Source organism: Xenopus tropicalis, chromosome 3, assembly GCF_000004195.4.
Source record: "Xenopus tropicalis strain Nigerian chromosome 3, UCB_Xtro_10.0, whole genome shotgun sequence".
In the NCBI taxonomy this organism is placed as follows: domain Eukaryota; kingdom Metazoa; phylum Chordata; class Amphibia; order Anura; family Pipidae; genus Xenopus; species Xenopus tropicalis.
The window spans coordinates 116,259,679-116,279,226 of NC_030679.2; the positions used below are offsets into that span (position 1 = coordinate 116,259,679).

At 41.7% G+C, this 19,548-nt stretch overlaps 1 protein-coding gene across 2 annotated transcripts; it reads left to right on the forward strand.

Annotated features, from left to right (window-relative positions):
• The first annotated feature begins 40 nt into the window (after positions 1 to 40).
• On the forward strand, positions 41 to 16,204 carry ubap1l (ubiquitin associated protein 1 like). 2 transcript variants are annotated; one of them, XM_031899244.1, is made up of 6 exons: positions 41 to 1,297; positions 2,048 to 2,202; positions 4,205 to 4,945; positions 5,125 to 5,307; positions 7,887 to 7,988; positions 15,774 to 16,204. In XM_031899244.1, exons 2-6 carry the CDS (start codon positions 2,074 to 2,076, stop codon positions 15,906 to 15,908), a joined length of 1,290 nt encoding a protein of 429 aa, XP_031755104.1. In that variant the 5' UTR covers positions 41 to 1,297; positions 2,048 to 2,073; the 3' UTR covers positions 15,909 to 16,204. The 2 variants fall into 2 exon arrangements, with proteins under 2 accessions (XP_031755104.1, XP_017947994.2); XM_018092505.2 differs by having other exon boundaries at positions 41 to 2,202.
• The last annotated feature ends 3,344 nt before the right edge of the window (positions 16,205 to 19,548 follow it).

Below are 19,548 nucleotides of genomic sequence, written 5' to 3' on the forward strand. Positions count from 1 at the left end.
CAGTTGATGATCTGGATCACTGTAAGATATAAGACTTTATTTTATTGTAAAAAGCCCAATTATTGGTTTCAGTGTGTTAACCCAACCATGGGAAACAAGCTTTTATTAATTTCTGGGATATGTGGTTCTCTAATGGGGCACGTGACTGATTTCCTGGATCTAAAGGTTTCATTACAACATGAGATATACATTACATGTGCATTCATTTCCCTTTATTGTCCTCACCTCCAACTGGTATCACATTGCTTATATAGAGCACTGTATAGATTTCAGGTCACATTTTCTTGCCACACTCCTTCATGCTTTGATAGGATTACATTACCAGCTGCGGGCTGCTTCACCTGTGTTGTGTGATGTGATAGAGAAATGCACGTGGTCGGACATGGCCTATTTAAGCCTTTAGGCTGCTTATCATGCCCACAGGATGATGGGAACCAGCTGATTTCCTGAGATCCTGTTTAGACTTTTATAGACCTATTGCTGGTTGCGTGTAGTATAGTCACTGGACTACAAATCCACGGGTGTTTTCTGCTGAATATAGAAGTCCATCCTTGGGGTAAGCACATGATATCTACAGCTTTGCTTAAATGCAAAAATAAAAAAGGGAGAATGAGAATAGAGCAGTTTTTCACATTTAGTCTGGGGTGTCCTTAGTAATAAGTATTGTTTGTTTCTTTAACCTCTTATTGCTTAGGTGTCGTATCCTTTGTACATTTAAGTGCAGCAGGCTTAATTATCTTGCTTTACTTTGCAGCTCAACTTCTGACTGTTGTATTTATATGTATATAGAGAGAAGATGGCAAGATGTAAAGATATGTTACTGCTTAGCAGTGGTACTGGTACCACAAATGAGAGTGCAATAAGATGTATATTAGATGTTATTCTAGAGTTCCCAATCATAGCTCTCAAGAACCTCACCTTTTTAGTATTACTTTGCAGTGGTTTGAACACAGTAGTATGCAATAAAGTTTGCAGAATCATTTATGTAGATATCATTGGATTTGTTTTGTGTAATGTTTATAGGTAAGTAAATAGTTCAGTGTATTTTAACATCCCAGCATGATTTGGGGTTCTAAGAGTTTGTATGATGTCATATTTAGTATGTATTGGTAATATTTGTAACACTTAGTGCTACACTATTTACTTTTTTCCCCACTGGATGTCTTCCTTACTGAAGTGCTGAGCTTCCGATGTGGTTTTACCTTTACAACTCTCTAGCCTGTAGCTGTTGCTGAGCCACATCTTCCCTGGCTGGACTTGAAACAGCTGGGGACCTACATTCTGGATAACCCTAAATGTATGCCTCAAGATCATTTTATTTATATTTATTACCTTATAAGATGATCATACGTAACTACCTGTAATAAGCTAGCATAGCAGAGTGAGGAAGGGAATCATTTGTGTAAGAATAAAAACTGACTGATATTGTTGCTGCAGCTCTGCTTGCTGAAATCGGAGAGCAATTACTTTAGCTCAGTGTGGTTATTTAGTTCATACTTATAAAGATTGCATTCCAGAAATAGCCAGGGCAGTGTGTGATTTGCAGTTCTACCAAGAGCTACTTTTTATTGTACTAGGGACAATACTATATACATTCAGTAAGCAAGCTGATAATGCTGAGAGCTGCACTTCAGAATAAAGTTTGGCATTCCAAATTCCACACGTAGTTAATAGGTAAAGGCAACACGTGAAAGCAAATGGTGAGGTGTATATTCTACAGTTCCATGTAGTGGGCAGTATACTTTCCCATTTATGTTGCTCTGTCTGCTTTGCATATTTCTCTCCCATGGTATCGTTGGGCAGGGTGGTGCATGTGGAGTAGAAAGTTTAATTGTATGTGTGCACCATCTGTCTGTCTGAAAACACTTGTGAAAAACCTAACCTTACATTTCAGACATTGCTAACTGACACAGACAACCATGCTGGAGAAATATCATAGCCATGCTATATTTTATCTCTCTCCATGAAAAAATAGTTAGAAAGTGGAATATGCTGTCATTTTTTGTGCCATTGTTCCCTGTTGACTGGTGTGACTGCCCATGTTTAGGTTTCAATTCTGAAGATTCTTCCAGAATGAGTTTCTTGGATGAAATTCCATTCAAAATCCACGAAGTGTACACAAACGTGCCGTCTGTGGAGAGGCCTATCAGTCCATCAAATATCAATATCCCAGACTGCAGCGAGCTGCTAATGTGCACTGTGGTGAGTGATTAGCAAAGGAATTGAGATGCAGAATTTTTTTCTGTGCTAAGCATCATTATTCAAATAGAGAACATATTCTGCAGTACTTTATAGGCATTGTGCATCATTCACATCAGTCCCTGCCACAGTGGAGCTTATAGTCTAAAGGTGGCAACACATGTGGCGATTTGCGATCTTTGGTCGCACGAAAGATCGTACAATCGGCCACTAACGTTCAGGGCTGAAACGGCAGATAAGGAGGTAGAAACAATAGGATTTCTACCTCCTTCTGCCGATTCAGCCCTGAAGGCAGAATTTGCTCAGGCGCCTTCTATGGCGCCCGATCAAAATCTTTTAACCAGCCCGATCGGCGAGTCGACCGATAGCAGCCTCCTGCGATATCGGTCGACACGCCGACTTGCCATACACGCACTGAATATCGTACACGTGTATGGCCAGCTTTAGGTCCCTATCACATTCACACGCACACAATGGTAATTTTTATCAGGAACCAGTAAACCTGCCTCTGTTTTTTACGTGTGGGAGGTAGCCCATGCAGACCCATAGAGAACATGTGTTAACCAGTGGGTTTAGTGATTCTGATACACCCCCTTATGCTTCACTGTGGGTACGCAATAATGATCTTCACCTAGTGCTATGGGAAAGCAAAAAAATAAATTTAGAATTCACACCACTTAGCTCTTTGCCAGTGTCTCTAAAGCAAGTAGACAATGCTTGGATTCTGGAGAAGACGTAGGAGAAAAGCTTGAAATAATATCAGATAACAGTATTTGAAAAGTTATCTAGGTTAGTGTTGCACCAATATCTTTTTAATTATTTTAAAGTTTTTGTTAAAACCCAAATTACCATGAGGTGGCAGCATTGACAGTGTGTCTGACAGTTTGTATTACTTGTGCACCATAAACAGCTATCTCTGATTCCCAGGGTTTGTAGTTATACAGCAGTGATTTAAATGTAAATTGTGCACTGCACGAGATCACTAACACCAGTGCAATTCAGCTGAAAGTCCAGTAGTGACTGACAAACAGGGATGTGCACAGTCATACCTCCAACATCCCCAGTCCCCACACAGTGACCCACCTCTTTCTCTTTTAATGCATACTCATACATTAAAAAGCTGATGTGTGTACATTGCTGTAACAAAAATACAAGGTCCTATGTCACTAAACGTTGGTAAATATTATGGGAATATTATTATGTCAGACTGCAGTACTCTGAATCATTCAGCCATTTTGCTTCCTTGTCCTAAAGACATGGTCCACATGAGGCAGGGTGGTAAACAGGGGGCTAGCAACATCCTTTAGCTCCTTTATGTGTTTTATTACTTGATATAAAATAAAAGGGAATGAGCGTCAATATTTGGAACAGGAGGGCAAAAAAGGAGCCTCTGTGACATATCTAGGTTATCACTGATCACATTATGTCTCTGTTAGGTGGTAGACATGGGAATACAGCAGATGGCCATGTCTGTAGTGTGAGTTAAATGTGAGAGATGATCTAGATAAAGACTAGTGGATTAAGTAGCTAAAGGTTAAACTTGTGTGAAGAGGCCAAAAGGCTGGTGGATGTGGCCAGGTTATGCAAAGTGCAGTACCTTAGTTCACATCCATTGGTTCTTTTATGTTAGACAGATGATAATGTATTACGCTTTCTGAACAATCTCTCTCTCTTTATAAGGAAGCATCAAAAGTTAACAGAGGTGGTAATAACTTTATGGAATGGAGGAGTTGCTTTGTAACTGTTGACAGGAGATGCCTCTTCATATGGTTCTCCTTTGATGTGTGTTTAAGGAAAATTAAATTACATATCTGTGCACTTTCTTTTTATACATTCGTTGTCAGTTGTCAAAAAAAACTGGTGTTCATTTATACTGCTGGATTTTAAAACAACTATATTACTGAACCTATTTAAATCAAATTAAGTGTTTCAAGTAAAAGGTACTAAATAACTACATTTATTTCACTGGTCACAACAATTGTTTTTTAATTTTCCTTTTTGATAGCATGATTTCACCACGGAGAAGAAGGTCTTGGAGTGGGTGGAAGGATTATATAGTAAAAATGGTTCTCCTGCTGATATCAGACCCACTGCCCCTCCTTATTGGATGGTTCAGAATGGAAGGGGTGTTTCACCAACCAGACGCACAAGCCCTCAGAGACCTATCTTTCCCATGCGCAGATGCAGGAGCCTAAGCGCCTCAGATGCCATTCCCATACGCCAGAGGAGCAGCTGGGGTGGCTTAGAAAGCATGGAAAATGGAGAAATGTTTGAGGAAGAGGATGGCTACTCTGAGGATGATGAGTACTCTACATCAGAGGAAAGTGAGATGGAAGCAAGGCAAAGAGAGGCAAGGTCACGATCTTGCAAGACAAGTCCGCAACCCCAGCGGTCATCCCGGCCCAGCACTTCTCCATTTGTACCCAGCCCCCCATCCAGATGTCACTGTCAAAAAACAGACTTCTCTCCTCCCTCTTGCAACATTAAGAAGAGGAAATCATTTACCTATCTAAACAGTTCAAAGAGTGAGGTAGAGTTGGCTAACAAAAGGATTTTGGCTCTAGTGCACCCCACCAAGTGTGTCTCTGAAGGTAGAGGACTTCCCCAAAATCAGCGACACAATCGCTATGGCCAGCCCCTCAGTCCAACACAACCACCTCCTGCTCCCAGCTGCTGCTGCCGAGCAAAGAGACCCTCCAGTGCAGGCTCCATCCCACCAATACAATGCCACAAGCCCACCACTCCGGTAAGGAGCATCGGCCATTTGAATCAATAACATTAAGATGTGTAGATAGATCACAACATAGCTGTGCCGAGTAGTCTCAGATGGCTGCTACGTGAATAGTGTCCCTGTTCTTTGTACATTTCTATGCTGAAACTGACAGTTGTATCATTGACAAACCTCTCTCTCTTCTTTCCTCTCAGTCTCTGAGCCCATACTCTTGCCTTCCACCTATGAGACATCGCCAATCTGACTCCTCAGGGGATGTCCTGTTGGCCCTTAGCCAAGAAGAACGTGATGTCATCAAGGCTGTGACATCACTGGGATACCCACTGCGTAGAGCCATGATTGCTCTTCAGAAAATGGGAGAGCAGAGCTTGGAGCAGGTAAACCATGACAATTTTCTGAAAAATCTTACATTTCTGTAGAAAGATGGGCATAGTGCCCTTGGCAACCCTTCAATCACTGTATCAGAAACTAGTCCTTGACCAGGAAAAGCAACCACATGTTTCATGGGACCTTAGCACTTAACAGAGCTTCCTCGTTATACTGAGTGCCAGTTACTAAATCGTCTATGCCATACATGGTGGCAGGATACATAATGACACTGACAGGAACAGTACATGGGTTATCTTCCAATTACCTTGATATATACCAACCATGCCCAGACTGGAGTAGCCATTTGCCTTTATAGTAGAGTATTAAAATACCCATTCCGCCTCACCATTCCTCTCCAGGAGATTCCTAGATGTGCGAATACATGCTGACCTTAAAGACAAAGGCAAATAATTAAAAAATTATAATTAAAAAATGATTTTTATAATTAAAAATGTAAAAGTTGCTAAGAATATGGCAATCTATAAAATGTAAAAATTGGTGAACTGCCCTTTTAAGATAACATATAGGGAGAAACCACCACAAAGAATGAACTTGCATCTGACACTGATTTCTATACATGACATAATCACACAGCAGCACCTCATAGGCACCCATGATATACATGATTATACACACATCATATTACATCAATTTATGCATTAATGGATAAAATAACACATACTGCAGCACCTACCCGAGGATGCTATTAAACATGTATTTGCTATCTCATGCTGGTTTCTCTCCAAGGCCCCAGCATCTCCTGCCTGTTGCTTGCAGGCCCCTTGACATGGTTATACCCTGTTATCATCAAACCTTTATAGTGTTTCCCAGAGCAGTTTTTCACATGGCATTAATGCTACTTGGGCTAGTAATAGTTAAAGCTTTAATAATTCATATGAAAGTTTAAAGACAGGATATAAATCTACTGGGAAATGAGCTGGCCAAGCTGCACCAAGAACATTGGCTGCTGCCAAAAATGATTGTGTCTGTGACAGTGGCTGTTTTTTCACTGTGGCGGGGGTCTTTCTTTTAGAAAGGGTGGGACTGACAATGTTGTCTCTAAGTAAGAGAGCAAAGCATAAAGTTAGAGGCCAACACTCCAAAACACCCACTAAATTTCCCTCATATTGCAACAGTCACTTCACATTTTGGAACGAATGGTTTCCCTGAATTCCAAAAATAGTATTGTTAATGATTTTATGGATTTTACTGGAACATCCACAAGTCCTGACTGAGATTTAAAATAGTCCCTGGCATTTTAAGTACACAGACTCCCAAACAGCCCCCCCCCCCCACACAAGCCCATTAAATAGCAGTACTCAAAATACAGATGCATCCGCGCACTGTGCTGTTATATGTGCAATGTGTTTGCATTGATATTGGGTGCTGCAGACATACATTCATGCATGTAACAGAGAAAAAGTTGTATGTATCAGAGTAACAGCAAATAGGAGAAGCTCATACAAAAACGATATGCACCTAATAACCAACACGAATGGTGAATACATACAGTAAACAGGTTATAACTGATTTCATATCCAACTTGTTAATCTACAGCAGTGCTGTCCAACTGGCGGCCCGCGGGCCGCATGCGGCCCGCGACCCCCCTCTGTGTGGCCCCCACCTGTCTGGCTGCTTTGATGGCTTACCTTTGAGTAAGCATTAAATGGTATCAGTACTGAGATTAACTGGCCCCCTGCATGGTTCTCACCTCAGATTCAGGCTGTAATCCCTCTGTATTGTTTAAATATGTAATCCCCTGTGTTTTTCACACCTTTTAATACCTGCATTGTTCACCCCCTGCAGTGTTCACACCTCAGGCTCAGACTGTAATCACTCCCATTGTTCACTTCTTCACACCTCAGACATAGGTACTGTAGGCAGAGTATGGCACATACAGCCAGCATAGGGCAGGTAGAGTATGGCACACACAGGCAGCATAGGTCAGGTAGGGTATGGCACACACAGGAAGGGTAGGGCAGGCAGAGTATGGCACTCACAGGCAGGGTAGGGCAGGCAGAGTATGGCACACAGAGGCAGCATAGGGAAGGCAGAGTATGGCACACACAGGCAGGGTAGGACACGCAGAGTATGGCATGCACAGACAGCTTAGGACAGGCAGAGTGCTGCCTGTGTGTGCCATACTCTGCTTGCCCTATGCTGCTTGTGGGAGGTGAACCTGGCAGGGGGTTTGTTGTGGGAGTTTGTTAGCAGTTGGAAATAGCCATTAAATGGTCCCTAAGGTGTGTAATTATGTACTGGGGGTTGCTCTGCTATCCACAGGGGAGGAGGAGGCATATGAAATTTAAGGGTATATCTTAATATGACATAATTCTTTCACATATGAATGATGGTTGATATCCCCACAGTAAGGACCAAGCATATGGGATTTTGCTGTGCTACCACCATTGTGATAAAATAGGTGTGGTTTGAAGTGGGTGTGGTTTCAAAAAGGGGAGTGGTCAAAACTGGCTTCCATTAGCGGCCCTCCACCATGTATGCTAGAGAAATTCCGGCCCTCGGCACCGTAGAAGTTGGACAGCACTGATCTACAGGATCCTCTATTCCAACATTTATTTCTTTATAGGTCCTTGGCTACTTAGGAGCCACTGACAGACTTCGCAAAATTGGGTATGAGGAGGGTCTCATAGAGGAGGCCATGGAAATGTTCCAGAACTCCGAGATAAAGGTAAAAATATGAACAACGATAGTATTGTGGACTACTCAATGTGAATGCCTAAGGATAATGGCACACATAGCGTTTCCTCTGCTGGCATAAAAACCCTGGCAAAAAAAAAAACTGCACTGAACCCCCTGTTGATTATGACATGCACTGGTTTTGTGTTTTTCGTTGCCACTATCCAACCATTGGGGCACACTGACAGGTATATGCCCCATAGTCATATATATATATATGGGTTTGGAGAGAATCAGAGTCTATTGGTTTGTTTGCCAGTGGTGGAGAATACCACAGTGTGCCATTATCCCTAATTCCGGCTAATATTACCATGGGTTTGGTTCTGTAGACCAGGGGTGTCTGTCTTCAGAAAAAAAGGCCATCAAGTTCAACCCCTCCAAATAAACCCCAGTGCACATATATACACACACCTATTTACACTTTCATATATAAACTAGATATACCAATACCTTTACTAACTAATTGTATATCTTAAAGGGTTGGCCCACTTTTACATTCATTTTTGGTATGATGTAGAGAGTAATATTCTGAGACAAATTGCTATTGATCTTCATATTTTATTATTTGAAGTTTTTTAATTATTTCAATTTTTATTCAGCTTCTATTCAGTCTGCAGGTACAGCAGTTATCTGTTCACCAGGGTCCAAATTACCTAGCAACCAAAAAGTGGTTTGAATGAGAGGTATATAAATAGAAGAGGACCTGAATAGAAAAATAAGTTATAAAAAGTAACAATAACAATTAAATTGTAGCCTCACAGAGCAATAGTTTGTGGTTGCTGGGGTCAGTGACCCCCATTTAAACTTTAAAACTTAAATAAATAATGAAGACTAATTTAAAAGTTGCTTAGAATTGGCCATTCTATAGAATACTAAAAGTTAACATAAAAGTGAACCCTTCCTTTAGTATCACAATAGCCTTGGATACTATGCTTGTTCAAGAAATCATCAAAGGTATTCTTAAGGGCATTAAAAGAATCTGCCATTGCAACATCACTAGGAAGGTGACTATGAAGATTTTTATTCATCCAGGTCATGGTATATCTACTATAAATAAATCTAAAGCAACTGTTTTATTTGTTATAAATTACTTGTTAAGTAATTATTGAAGACGTTTCACTTGAACTGAAGAAGCTAATCAGATGAGTAGTGAAATGTCTTCAATGATTACTTAACAAATCCAGTTGCTTTAGATTTATTTATACTACATAACACTAGGAAGGGCATTCCCCAACCTCACTGCCCTCACCATAAAAAACCACCTACGCTGCTTCAAATGGAAGCTCCGTTCCTCTAATCTAAAGGGGGGCCTCTGGTGCGCTGATCGATTTTATAGGGAAAAGAACACCCCCCTATCTGCCTTTAATCCCCTCTAATGTACTTGTACAGAGTAATCATGTCCCCTTCACCTTTTTTTCCAGAGAAAACAACCCCAACCCTGACAGTCTAACCTCATAGTTTAACCCTTCCATCCCCTTAACCAGTTTAGTTGCAGTCTCTGCACTCTCTCCAGCTCATTAATATCCTTCTTAAGGACTGAAGCCCAAAACTGCACTGCATACTCAAGGTGAGGCCTTATCAGGGACCTATAAAGGGGCAAAATTATGTTTTCATCCCTCAAGTTAATGCCCTTTTTCATGCTTCGGTTTAGTCCTGCATCTTTTAGTTAATGGATCACAGTTTTTATTGTGATTTTTCTTTGAGTGTGACAAATTTGGCACATTACCTGGAATCATAGCCATAAAACTACTGGGACGCAGCTCTTTGATAGGAAGTGTATAAAGTATCATAACTAAGGGCCAGATTCATTAAAGTACGATTTGTGAAAATTCGCATTAAATACAAAAATTTCTGATGTGCGTTAATTTTGTGAAACGTCTCATGCTTTGCCGAAAATATTGTGGTACGATCCAAAAGTTACACAATTTTCGTATCCGAATGATCGTAAACAGCGCAAAAACCTTTCTGACTTTGACACTTCAGTGCATGATTTTGGAAGCCTCCCATAGGACTCAAAGGCACTCTGCAGCTCCAACCTGGCCCAAGGAAAGTCACGATACCGAAGCTTGAATGAATCCGAAACTTTCATATTTGTTGCGACAAATACGATTTTGACGCGCAAATTGTCGCAAAGTACGAAAAAGTTGCACAAATTAACTAAGATATCGCTGAAAATACGCAAAAGTTGTAAACTTTAGAAAAAATACGATTTTTTTGTATTCGGACCTGTCGTACTTTAATGTATGTGTCCCTAAGTGTATAGAAACAAAATTATTTGGCTGTGGGATTCATTTCATACTGATAATCCTGCGATCTGGGTGGATCAAGGATTATTGGTACTCCCAGAAAATCTCCATTGTGCCGGCCAAAAGTGAAGTGGAACAATAGAAAGGTGGTCATACACATTGGCCAGATATTGTGCCTGGCTGGTACAGGTTGTGGAAAATTAGAGACAATTCCCCAAAAAATTGAATGGGTAACTTAGAAGCATATAGTTGCTTAGTAAATAGGTGAAATGAGTGAAAATTTCAGGGAAAAAATGTTTTTTGTCACTTACATATGATTTTAATCTTAGTCAAAAGACCCTTAACACTATATGACATTAGTAAACAGCCAAATAAGCTTTATTTGAAAAGAAACGTACCTCTAAAAACAGAGAAATTATGTTATGATACATTTGTATATTTATATATATATATATATGTGTGTGTAGTTTCCAATCTGGACACATTGTATTGGTCATAAGAGTATGAAATTAATTCAGGCTGTAGCTATTCTTATACCACATTACGTTACACAAATTGCCACCAATTTTCTGTGAAATTCTTGGCTGATAAAAAATACCTTCATCTCTTATCAGATAGCAGTCTTCTTGTGCTGCAGCCTTTCCATTTCTAAAAGCCGTATCAGAGCTGCCACTAGCCATGATTCATTAGGTGTCACTCCCCATAGCATGCAATGATTACCTTCCCTGAATATATATATATATATATCTTTCTTGCAATAGATTTTCCCTTGATTTAGAGCTGCCACATTACTCTTTTTCCTCTATAGGGATTTCAGGGTTAATCTGCTAATGATTTCCAGATGTACAGTTTATTTAAGTGGAAAATATGCAAAACCAGATGAATCTTTTTTCCCCCTGCTGGGACCCCGTCTCCATGCTTTTTCTTGGTTTTCAAGCAAAGGGGGCCATGGATGGCAAAATATGTCAAGGGAAGTTACAGGAGGCAACAGAGCAGTATGATATCTCATTTGATACGGCATATTAAAAGCAGGATTGGATTTTTGGCCCTTTGTGTCATTGGCCTGTGTTGGGACAGTGCAGCATGAGGGCTGAGGGCTCTGAGCTCTGCCTCGTCTGGGAAAATCCACTCATTTCCTGTTTGCACCAGACCCAGATTAGAGATCAGGCAGAGGCTGTGAGAATAGCCCCAAGACATTGCCTTAAGCCCATGTTTGTCACAGGGTCACCGGGGGCCTCCCTGGAACTCCATATGTAATACCTCTTTTTTTTTCCTTTATAGACTTTATTTAAAGCACAAACACGCTTCTTCCCACCATGAACGCACTGCAGTAATCTAAATATTTTGCTCTGCATTCTCCAATAGGGCATGTGTTGTTATTTGTATAAAGGGCAACTAGAAAAGCAAAATAAGGGATGAGAAAAATAAAAGGATGGAAGGGTTGGCAGTGTGGGTTTAATACACAGACAACACTTAGGGGCACATTTACTAACCCACTAACGGGCCGAATGCGTCCGATTGCGTTTTTTTCGTAATGATCGGTATTTTGCGATTTTTTCGGAAATTATCGCGACTTTTTCGTTACCAATACGATTTTTGCGAAAAAACGCAAGTTTTTCGTAGCCATTCCGAAAGTTGCGCAAAATCTGGCGATTTTTTCGTAGCGTTAAAACTTGCACGAAAAGTCGCGCCTTTTTCGTAGCGTTAAAACTTAAAAGGTGCGACGTTTCGCGCAAGTTTTAACTCTACGAAAAAGGCGCGACTTTTCGTGCAAGTTTTAACGCTACGAAAAAATCGCCAGATTTTGCGCAACTTTCGGAATGGCTACGAAAAACTCGCGTTTTTTCGCGCAAGTCGTAATGGCTACGAAAAACTCGCGTTTTTTCGCGCAAATCATATTGGTAAGAAAAAGTCGCAATAATTTCCGAAAAGTCATAAAGGCGCCGAAAAAATCGCAAAAAATACGAAAAAGTCGCAAAATGTTCGTTTTCCAATCGGAATTTTTCCAATTCAGATTCGAATTCGTGTCTTAGTAAATCAGCCCCATAGGGTTATATTTATTAACACTGGAGACTAACAACACCGGTGATGTTGCCCATAGCAACCAATTAGGTTTGAATGGTCACCAACAAGTTAGAAAACAAAAGCAAAGATCTGATTGGTGGCTATGGGCAACCTAGTGCCATTTGGGGGAGGGGGGGTGGGGGGTACAGCTGTGCCGGGCCACATGAAATCTTCTTGGGAGAGCCTGGTCACGTCGAAAGTTACACAAATTGCACAAGTTAGATTGTTACATTGTAAGCTCTACGGGGAAGGGACCTCCATCCTCAAAGAAACAAACGTAGCTTACTTATAAACTCCTCTGACCCCCCAATTAAAATACTGACTTATTAGCACATTAATTATTTTACTATTTTTATGAACTGCTACTACTTTATGACTATTTATTGGGCGCCACAGCAACATCACTGGACCCCTAATCTTACACAGTTTACGCAACTTATGCAAAAACTGACATATCAAGCAGTGACAGCACAGAGCAGGGGCAAGTAAATGGGAAGGGGTTAAACTTAGGGAAAACTCCACTGACCCCCTATAAACTGACTGACAGTGACTTATAAGCACATCAGTCAATGGATCTGTTTATATGAACAGCTTATGAAATAGTAACATCAGTTGTTTATATTGCGCATGTGTTCATGGGAGACCCCCATATATATAACTTGTGGGGAGCCCCAAAGTTTCTGATGGCGACCCTGAACCCATAATGTATTCCAACTGTAGCTGCCAAAACCACATATTTTATTTGTATCAGCAGCAGCATCATATACAGCGGGCTCCTACCATCAACTTAACCTAAGTCTGAACAAACAAGTGATGTGGGTAAAATGCTGCTGTACTGATAGAAGCAGAAAGAACTTGAATTAATGTGATGCCCTCTTTTGGGGGAAATAGCTGTGAGCTCTCAGGACCATTGTGCTATAAAAAATGCTCTTTTCATCAGGTAAGTTATCACAGGACTGGGAAATATTATTATATAGCATGGGCCCAGAAACAATTGTTTCCAATCTACTAAACCAAATGCATATATACTAAAGAGCATGTAAACCCAAATATCATTTTGCCTAAGGAAACATAATTCTAAACAGCCTTTCTAATATACATTCATTACACACGTTCAGTGAAGTTATTTGTAAATATAATTGCTATCTGCCTGTTTGTTTCTGCCTGCCTTTTCTATTCTGTTCACTAACTTTCAAACATTGTAGCAGAAGCCTGCTGATTAACAGACCTGGGGATTAGAATGCAAGGCTGACTACTGCGACATTGTTTCATTAGACAAACCCAGCAGCACAGACAGGAACAGAAATATACTGATTTTACCTACAATTTCATTTACAAGTAACATTAAAACCACCGAAAATGTTTATGATTATGTGTATTGGAAAGTTGCTTAGAACTGAATTTTTTTACTATTACACAAAATTGTATTTGGGGTTTATATCCCATTTAATATTTTATATAGCTAGAAAAAACTCATCATTCTTTGGATGCAGAATCTTTCCAGGCCATGCTTTTGGAAGGGTGCCTTAATATAAAGCACAAGGGCTGCTGGTGGGGAGATGGGGGGACTTGGTTCAGGTTCAAATATTAGGAACAACTTTGAGAAAGAGTTTAGTGTCTTTGTATGGAAACAAACTGAGCAGCATGAAGGAAAGGCTTTATTCCCTCAATTCATAATGGAAACAGTGTATTTGTAATATGAAGACAAATGCACAAACTATGATTCCCTCTGTAACAAAACAAGTCATTAGCTACTTAGGTTCTTACGAAGTGTTCTTCCCTCCCTGAGCAAATTCATTCTGTTATTTGCTGCTCATTTTGGGAGCAGAGAAGAGAAATATGTGGATGCACAGGGTGCAGTAACAACCCAGGGCTGAACTGAGCAGCAGTGTTTTAGACGCTTGGAAATACATATAGGCAAATACATAGGGACATATCCCTCCAATGGTAAAGGGACAAGTTGTGAAATTCATCAGCCCCAATTCAGTTACATTAGCATTTGGAGATCCTTGGGGGAATTTTTCAGGGAACTCATTTTTCATTGTAATGATTTTTTTGCCGCCCCTTCCTGCACCCTAAAGCCGTCCCCTTTCTCTGCCCACCCACCTCCCCCCCTTCCTGCATCCTAAAGCCGTCCCCTTTCTCTGCCCACCCACTTCCCCCCCCTTCCTGCACCCTAAAGCCGTCCCTTTCTCTGCCCACCCACTTCCCCCCCCTTCCTGCACCCTAAAGCCGTCCCTTTCTCTGCCCACCCACCTCCCCCCCTTCCTGCACCCTAAAGCCGTCCCTTTCTCTGCCCACCCACCTCCCCCCCCTTCCTGCACCCTAAAGCTGTCCCCTTTCTCTGCCCACCCACCTCCCCCCCTTCCTGCAACCCTAAAGCCATCCCTTTCTCTGCCCACCCAACTCCCCCCTCTTCCTGCACCCTAAAGCCGTCCCTTTCTCTGCCCGCCCGCCTCCCCCCCTTCCTGCACCCTAAAGCCGTCCCTTTCTCTGCCCACCCACCTCCCCCCCTTCCTGCACCCTAAAGCCGTCCTCTTTCTCTGCCCACCCACCTCCCCCCCTTCCTGCACCCTAAAGCCGTCCCTTTCTCTCTCTTTAACTTGATGGATTAAGAATTCTACTACTTCATTATACAGGGCACACAGAGACTATGTTTTGTTCAGTCTTTCTTGCTATCAGGATTAAAATTCCCAAATGGTTGCTGTTTTTTTGGCCACCCCTGGGATCACCTGTCTCTAGGTAGGAATGATGGGAGCTACAACATGGAGCTGGCCACTGCCCCTTTAAAAAAAGAGTGGCAGAAGTTGTTATTGATATTCCCTTTGGAATAACTTAGCAGTAACCCAACAGTATGTAGTAATGATAAGTCTAAAACAACTGGATTTGCTGGGCCATACACTATAAGATCCACTTGTCTGACGAGGCGATATTGGGCTAATCAAACTGTTTGGCCCTAGGGCCAAGTGATCAGATTACAACAGTGGGATTATGAGCTGTCTGAGTGAGGAATATATCAACTAGCTGATGTGGCCCTCGATCTGATGGAAAATCAAACCTAATTGATATCTGGCCAATTTGTAGGCAGATACCAGTCAGGTAGGCCCTGTCTGCGATCGAGGTCACCAAACAAGCCGATGCGGTCCCCGATCCGATGAAAAATTAAGCCTGTCCAATGAACATCGGCCCAATTTTCGTCCAGATATCGGTTGGGGAGGCTTGTCAGAGGGCCCCATACACGGGCAGATGAGTTGCCGAGTCTGTCTTATGGTCCCGAATCAGCAGCTGAAATCTGCTCCTGTATGGCATCCTTGGCAGGGTGCAGGTCTGTGACTGGAACAGCTTCCCTAGTAATAACAGCTCCTTAAAGCAAACTGTTTATTGGGCACTTTAGCTATGAATTCTGAATCCTGTGATGTGTGATCAATGCCAGCGATAATACCAAGCTCCTTCTTTTGTCCCTGCAGGCAGCCGAGTACCTCCGTCTCTTGCTTCAGTTTAATGACATGGGCTTCCAGCAGGATGACATTAAGGAAGTGCTCCTGGTCCATGACAATCACAGGGATCGGTCTCTGGAGGAACTCATGAGCAGAGCTCAGTAAGAACAGGGAACCTCAGCTCACCAAGACCACAGGGAAAGAAGTGCTATAGAGCCACATGCTTCAGACGTGGGTTATGTAGGTTTCGTTGTAAATCAAGCACAAGGAAACTTTTCTCTTCTCAAATTCTCTCCATTGACAGCATTGGATATTTGGGATTCAGCAGCCATGGGAGAAGAGATTTTTGATTCCAACAAGACTAATTAATGGGATTGGTGCAAAAGAATGTTAAAACCCTATGTGGGTTTTTAAAGTAAAGCTGGCCATACACGGGCAGATCCGTTCGCTTGGCGATGTCGCCAAGCGAGCGGATCTTCACCCGATATCCCCACCTACGGGTGGGCGATATCGGGTAGCAAGTGCCTTAAAAAAAAAATAATCCGATCGTTTAGCCCTGGGGCCAAACGATCGGATTACATTTGCGGCCATGGGGCAGTCGGTTCGGGGACCGCATCAACGAGCCAATACGGTCCCCGATGCAACTGGATTTTCTAACCTGGCCGATCGACATCTGGACGATTTCAGGCCAGATATCGGTCGGCCAGGCCGCTCGTTTCTGCCCCTACACGGGCAGATAAGCTGCCGAGTCAGTCCAAGGGACCAATATCGGCAGCTTCTATCGGCCCGTGTATGGGGGCCTTTATACTGACATCTGTAGAAACCTGAAACACATTAATATGACTTTAACCACTGAATGTATAATTGTTCTTTGGCTCCTCTATATACTAGATACAACAAACAGGTAGTGTAAGAAGAGCACCTAGTACAAGCTTGTTTCTGTGAGAAATAAATAGACACGGACTATAGGGATCAGTTGTGCAGAGAGAAATTTTAGATGCAAAGGCCATTTTTTAACTATAATTCAGTGTTCTGTGTGCTAATTAAAATGAATGGTCCATCTAATTAGTATACATGTCATTACAGAGCATTATATTCTTATTTGCTCCAATAAACTCATAGAAATTCACTGTCATTGTGCTGTGATACATGCTATCATACGTTAACATCTCTTGCAGTCATACATGACAACAGAGGCAATATGGCAACTCCCTCTAAAGTATACCTAAAATATGCAGAGATGTGTTTATAATACTTACAGCATTCTCTCTATTTAACAGAAGAGACATGGAAAATAACATATGCTAATAGTTCCATTGACAACGCAAATGGAAAATATTTCAGTATAGTATTCAGATTCATTTAGCTGTAACCATTGTCAGGATCTAGCACTATGGAGCTCTCAGTGTGGATTGTTTGAATTAACAGTGCATCTATAAACCATGTTGGTGTATAATAAATGCCTTACTTTCTGATAAATAGATTTTATGTATCCATCACAGATTATAGTAGCCACATAGGGAATGCCTTTCCATTCCAACTGACTTATTATGGTTCTTGTCCTCCCACTGTTAAAGGGATTGTATATTATTCATAAGCACTAACTCTATACACACAGTAGAAATGCATATATATGCGCAGTATATACATATATAAACTCTCACTTTGTCTGTTTAAATAAGTCTTTTTTAATTAGGCTGGGGCCACACTCCCAGGTCATTTCAAAACCCTGACCATTTTTGGCATTTGTGATTCTTGATTATCCTGCCTAAATTTGAACCAGTGGGGGGTAGAGGAATAAGGGTAGTGTGGTTGAGTCCCTGTGACATCTTTGGTTATCCTCCCAAAAAGACTATGGCCATTACTGCACCATTAAGTATCACAGCACAGTCAAATGTACTGTACAGCAAGGTCCATCATTTCCCAATGCATCTGGTTTAAGCACAAATCCTGTCTGGCCCACACCAAGAGACACAGGGGGCTCTCCAACATCTCCCACCCTACCAAGCAGATATCCAGTGCCGGAACATGTATGGATAATTATAGCTTGTGTTGCAGTTAGGTGCTTATGATTTCATATTGAATTTATGACTTGTATTAGTATGGGGTTATATCACTGGCCATGTATGGGATGATATTGACTGCCAATTCAGCCCACTCTTGGCCAAATATAGTGACTTTAAATGTGAACTATCAACAAATTATTTTGTGTGCTCACCTTGAAATGTGTATATACAATAGTTCATGAGAGGGAACTTGGGCCTGCTGCATCAACATCTTATCTGGGCTTGACTGGATATCAAATAGGAAAGCTTGGAAATTCAGTTTAGCCATCAGCTACCATGGGCTGTGGACATAGTCTTCTCTGAGTGGGTCGGCATGGGCCTCCTAGTTGGCTCAGATATGCAACTTTAGCCATAATTGGCTGGCTAAACAGTTAGCCTGCATGGGACAGGCATTAGGGGGTGTTTCGGGGAATTTGGTAAGTTTATATGTAAATAGGAGCTTTATGAACACCTGACACAATCTTCTGCCAAATCTGCAAACTAATGGGGGGGGGGACAAAGGAATTTTTTAATAGTGTCCTTTTAAGGGAAGAAATGAAAGCTAAACCCTGCTTATAAACAGGATATATGTGATTTTAATCTCTCCGTGAAGACTATTCCACGGTTTATTAAGGAAAAATGCTATCTCACCTCTACGTCAGCCTGGCACCTTCCAGCATCAGATCTGCACTGCCTGTTCTCTCCTTTCTCTTTGATATAACTCACCCTCCTGAACTCTCTCGAATTCCTTCGTGTAAGCAGGATTCTCCAGTGCCAATCATTCCTCTCATCTCAATATATTGCCCATGCCCCAAGTTCTCCGGCCTGAAGATCAAACGAAAGATACAATCTGTACAGGAACCGGCAGCCGTTTTATGATCACACATGGAAATGTTTGGATTTAATAAAGGCATTTTATATAGAGAGTTTTTTCATTTGTTTGCAGAGACAAGCGCTCTGGGTCTGGCACAGGCCCTTGCCTTGGTACATACATTTCACTTTCGCAGGCCCTAAATATGTTTTTTTCTTGTTCTGCCAGGATTCCATGGGTCCTTATATGGCGAGTCCAGTCTTAGCATCGTTCCTGCCAAGATGAGGTCAGTGCTTTATGGTTCCAGCATGTGACCCTTCAGGAAGATAAAGGGAATTGCAGGTTAAATTTTTGCAGAGACATATTAACTGTTAGGTTATATATTCCTATTAATTAGAAATTGCATGTTTTCTGGCAAGTTGTATCTCTGCCCAGTTTAGCTTAACGTCTCAGCTTAGTGTCTGAGGCTCACTGATGCTATGTAAGCAAGCAATTTTCCCATTTACTGATACTCGGGACCTGTTTCATTCAGAACCAGAGTTACAGGCAGGCCTGGCCTGGCAATCTGTGGATTCTGGCAAATGCCAGAGGGGCTGCTGTAAGATGCCATAGATAGTCACTATTTATTGGGCTGGTGGGGGCTGTTTGGGCCTCTGTGTACTGGAAATGCCAGGGCCTATTTTGGGTCTTAGTCTGGACCTGGTTACATGGGAGGGGTCTCAGGCATTGCAGGACAGGGAATAATGTAATTCAGGAATGGTCAGCCTGTAACCCTGCACCGCTTGTGCTAATGTTACCATTTATCGGTCTTTTATATCAGCCTCATTATGTATTTATTTTGTAGTTTTTACATTATTTGCCTTCTTCTAACTATTGGTAGCTTTCAGACAGGGGTCACTGACCCCAGCAGCCAAATACTTTTGTTCTGTGAGGCTGCAGTTTTATTGTT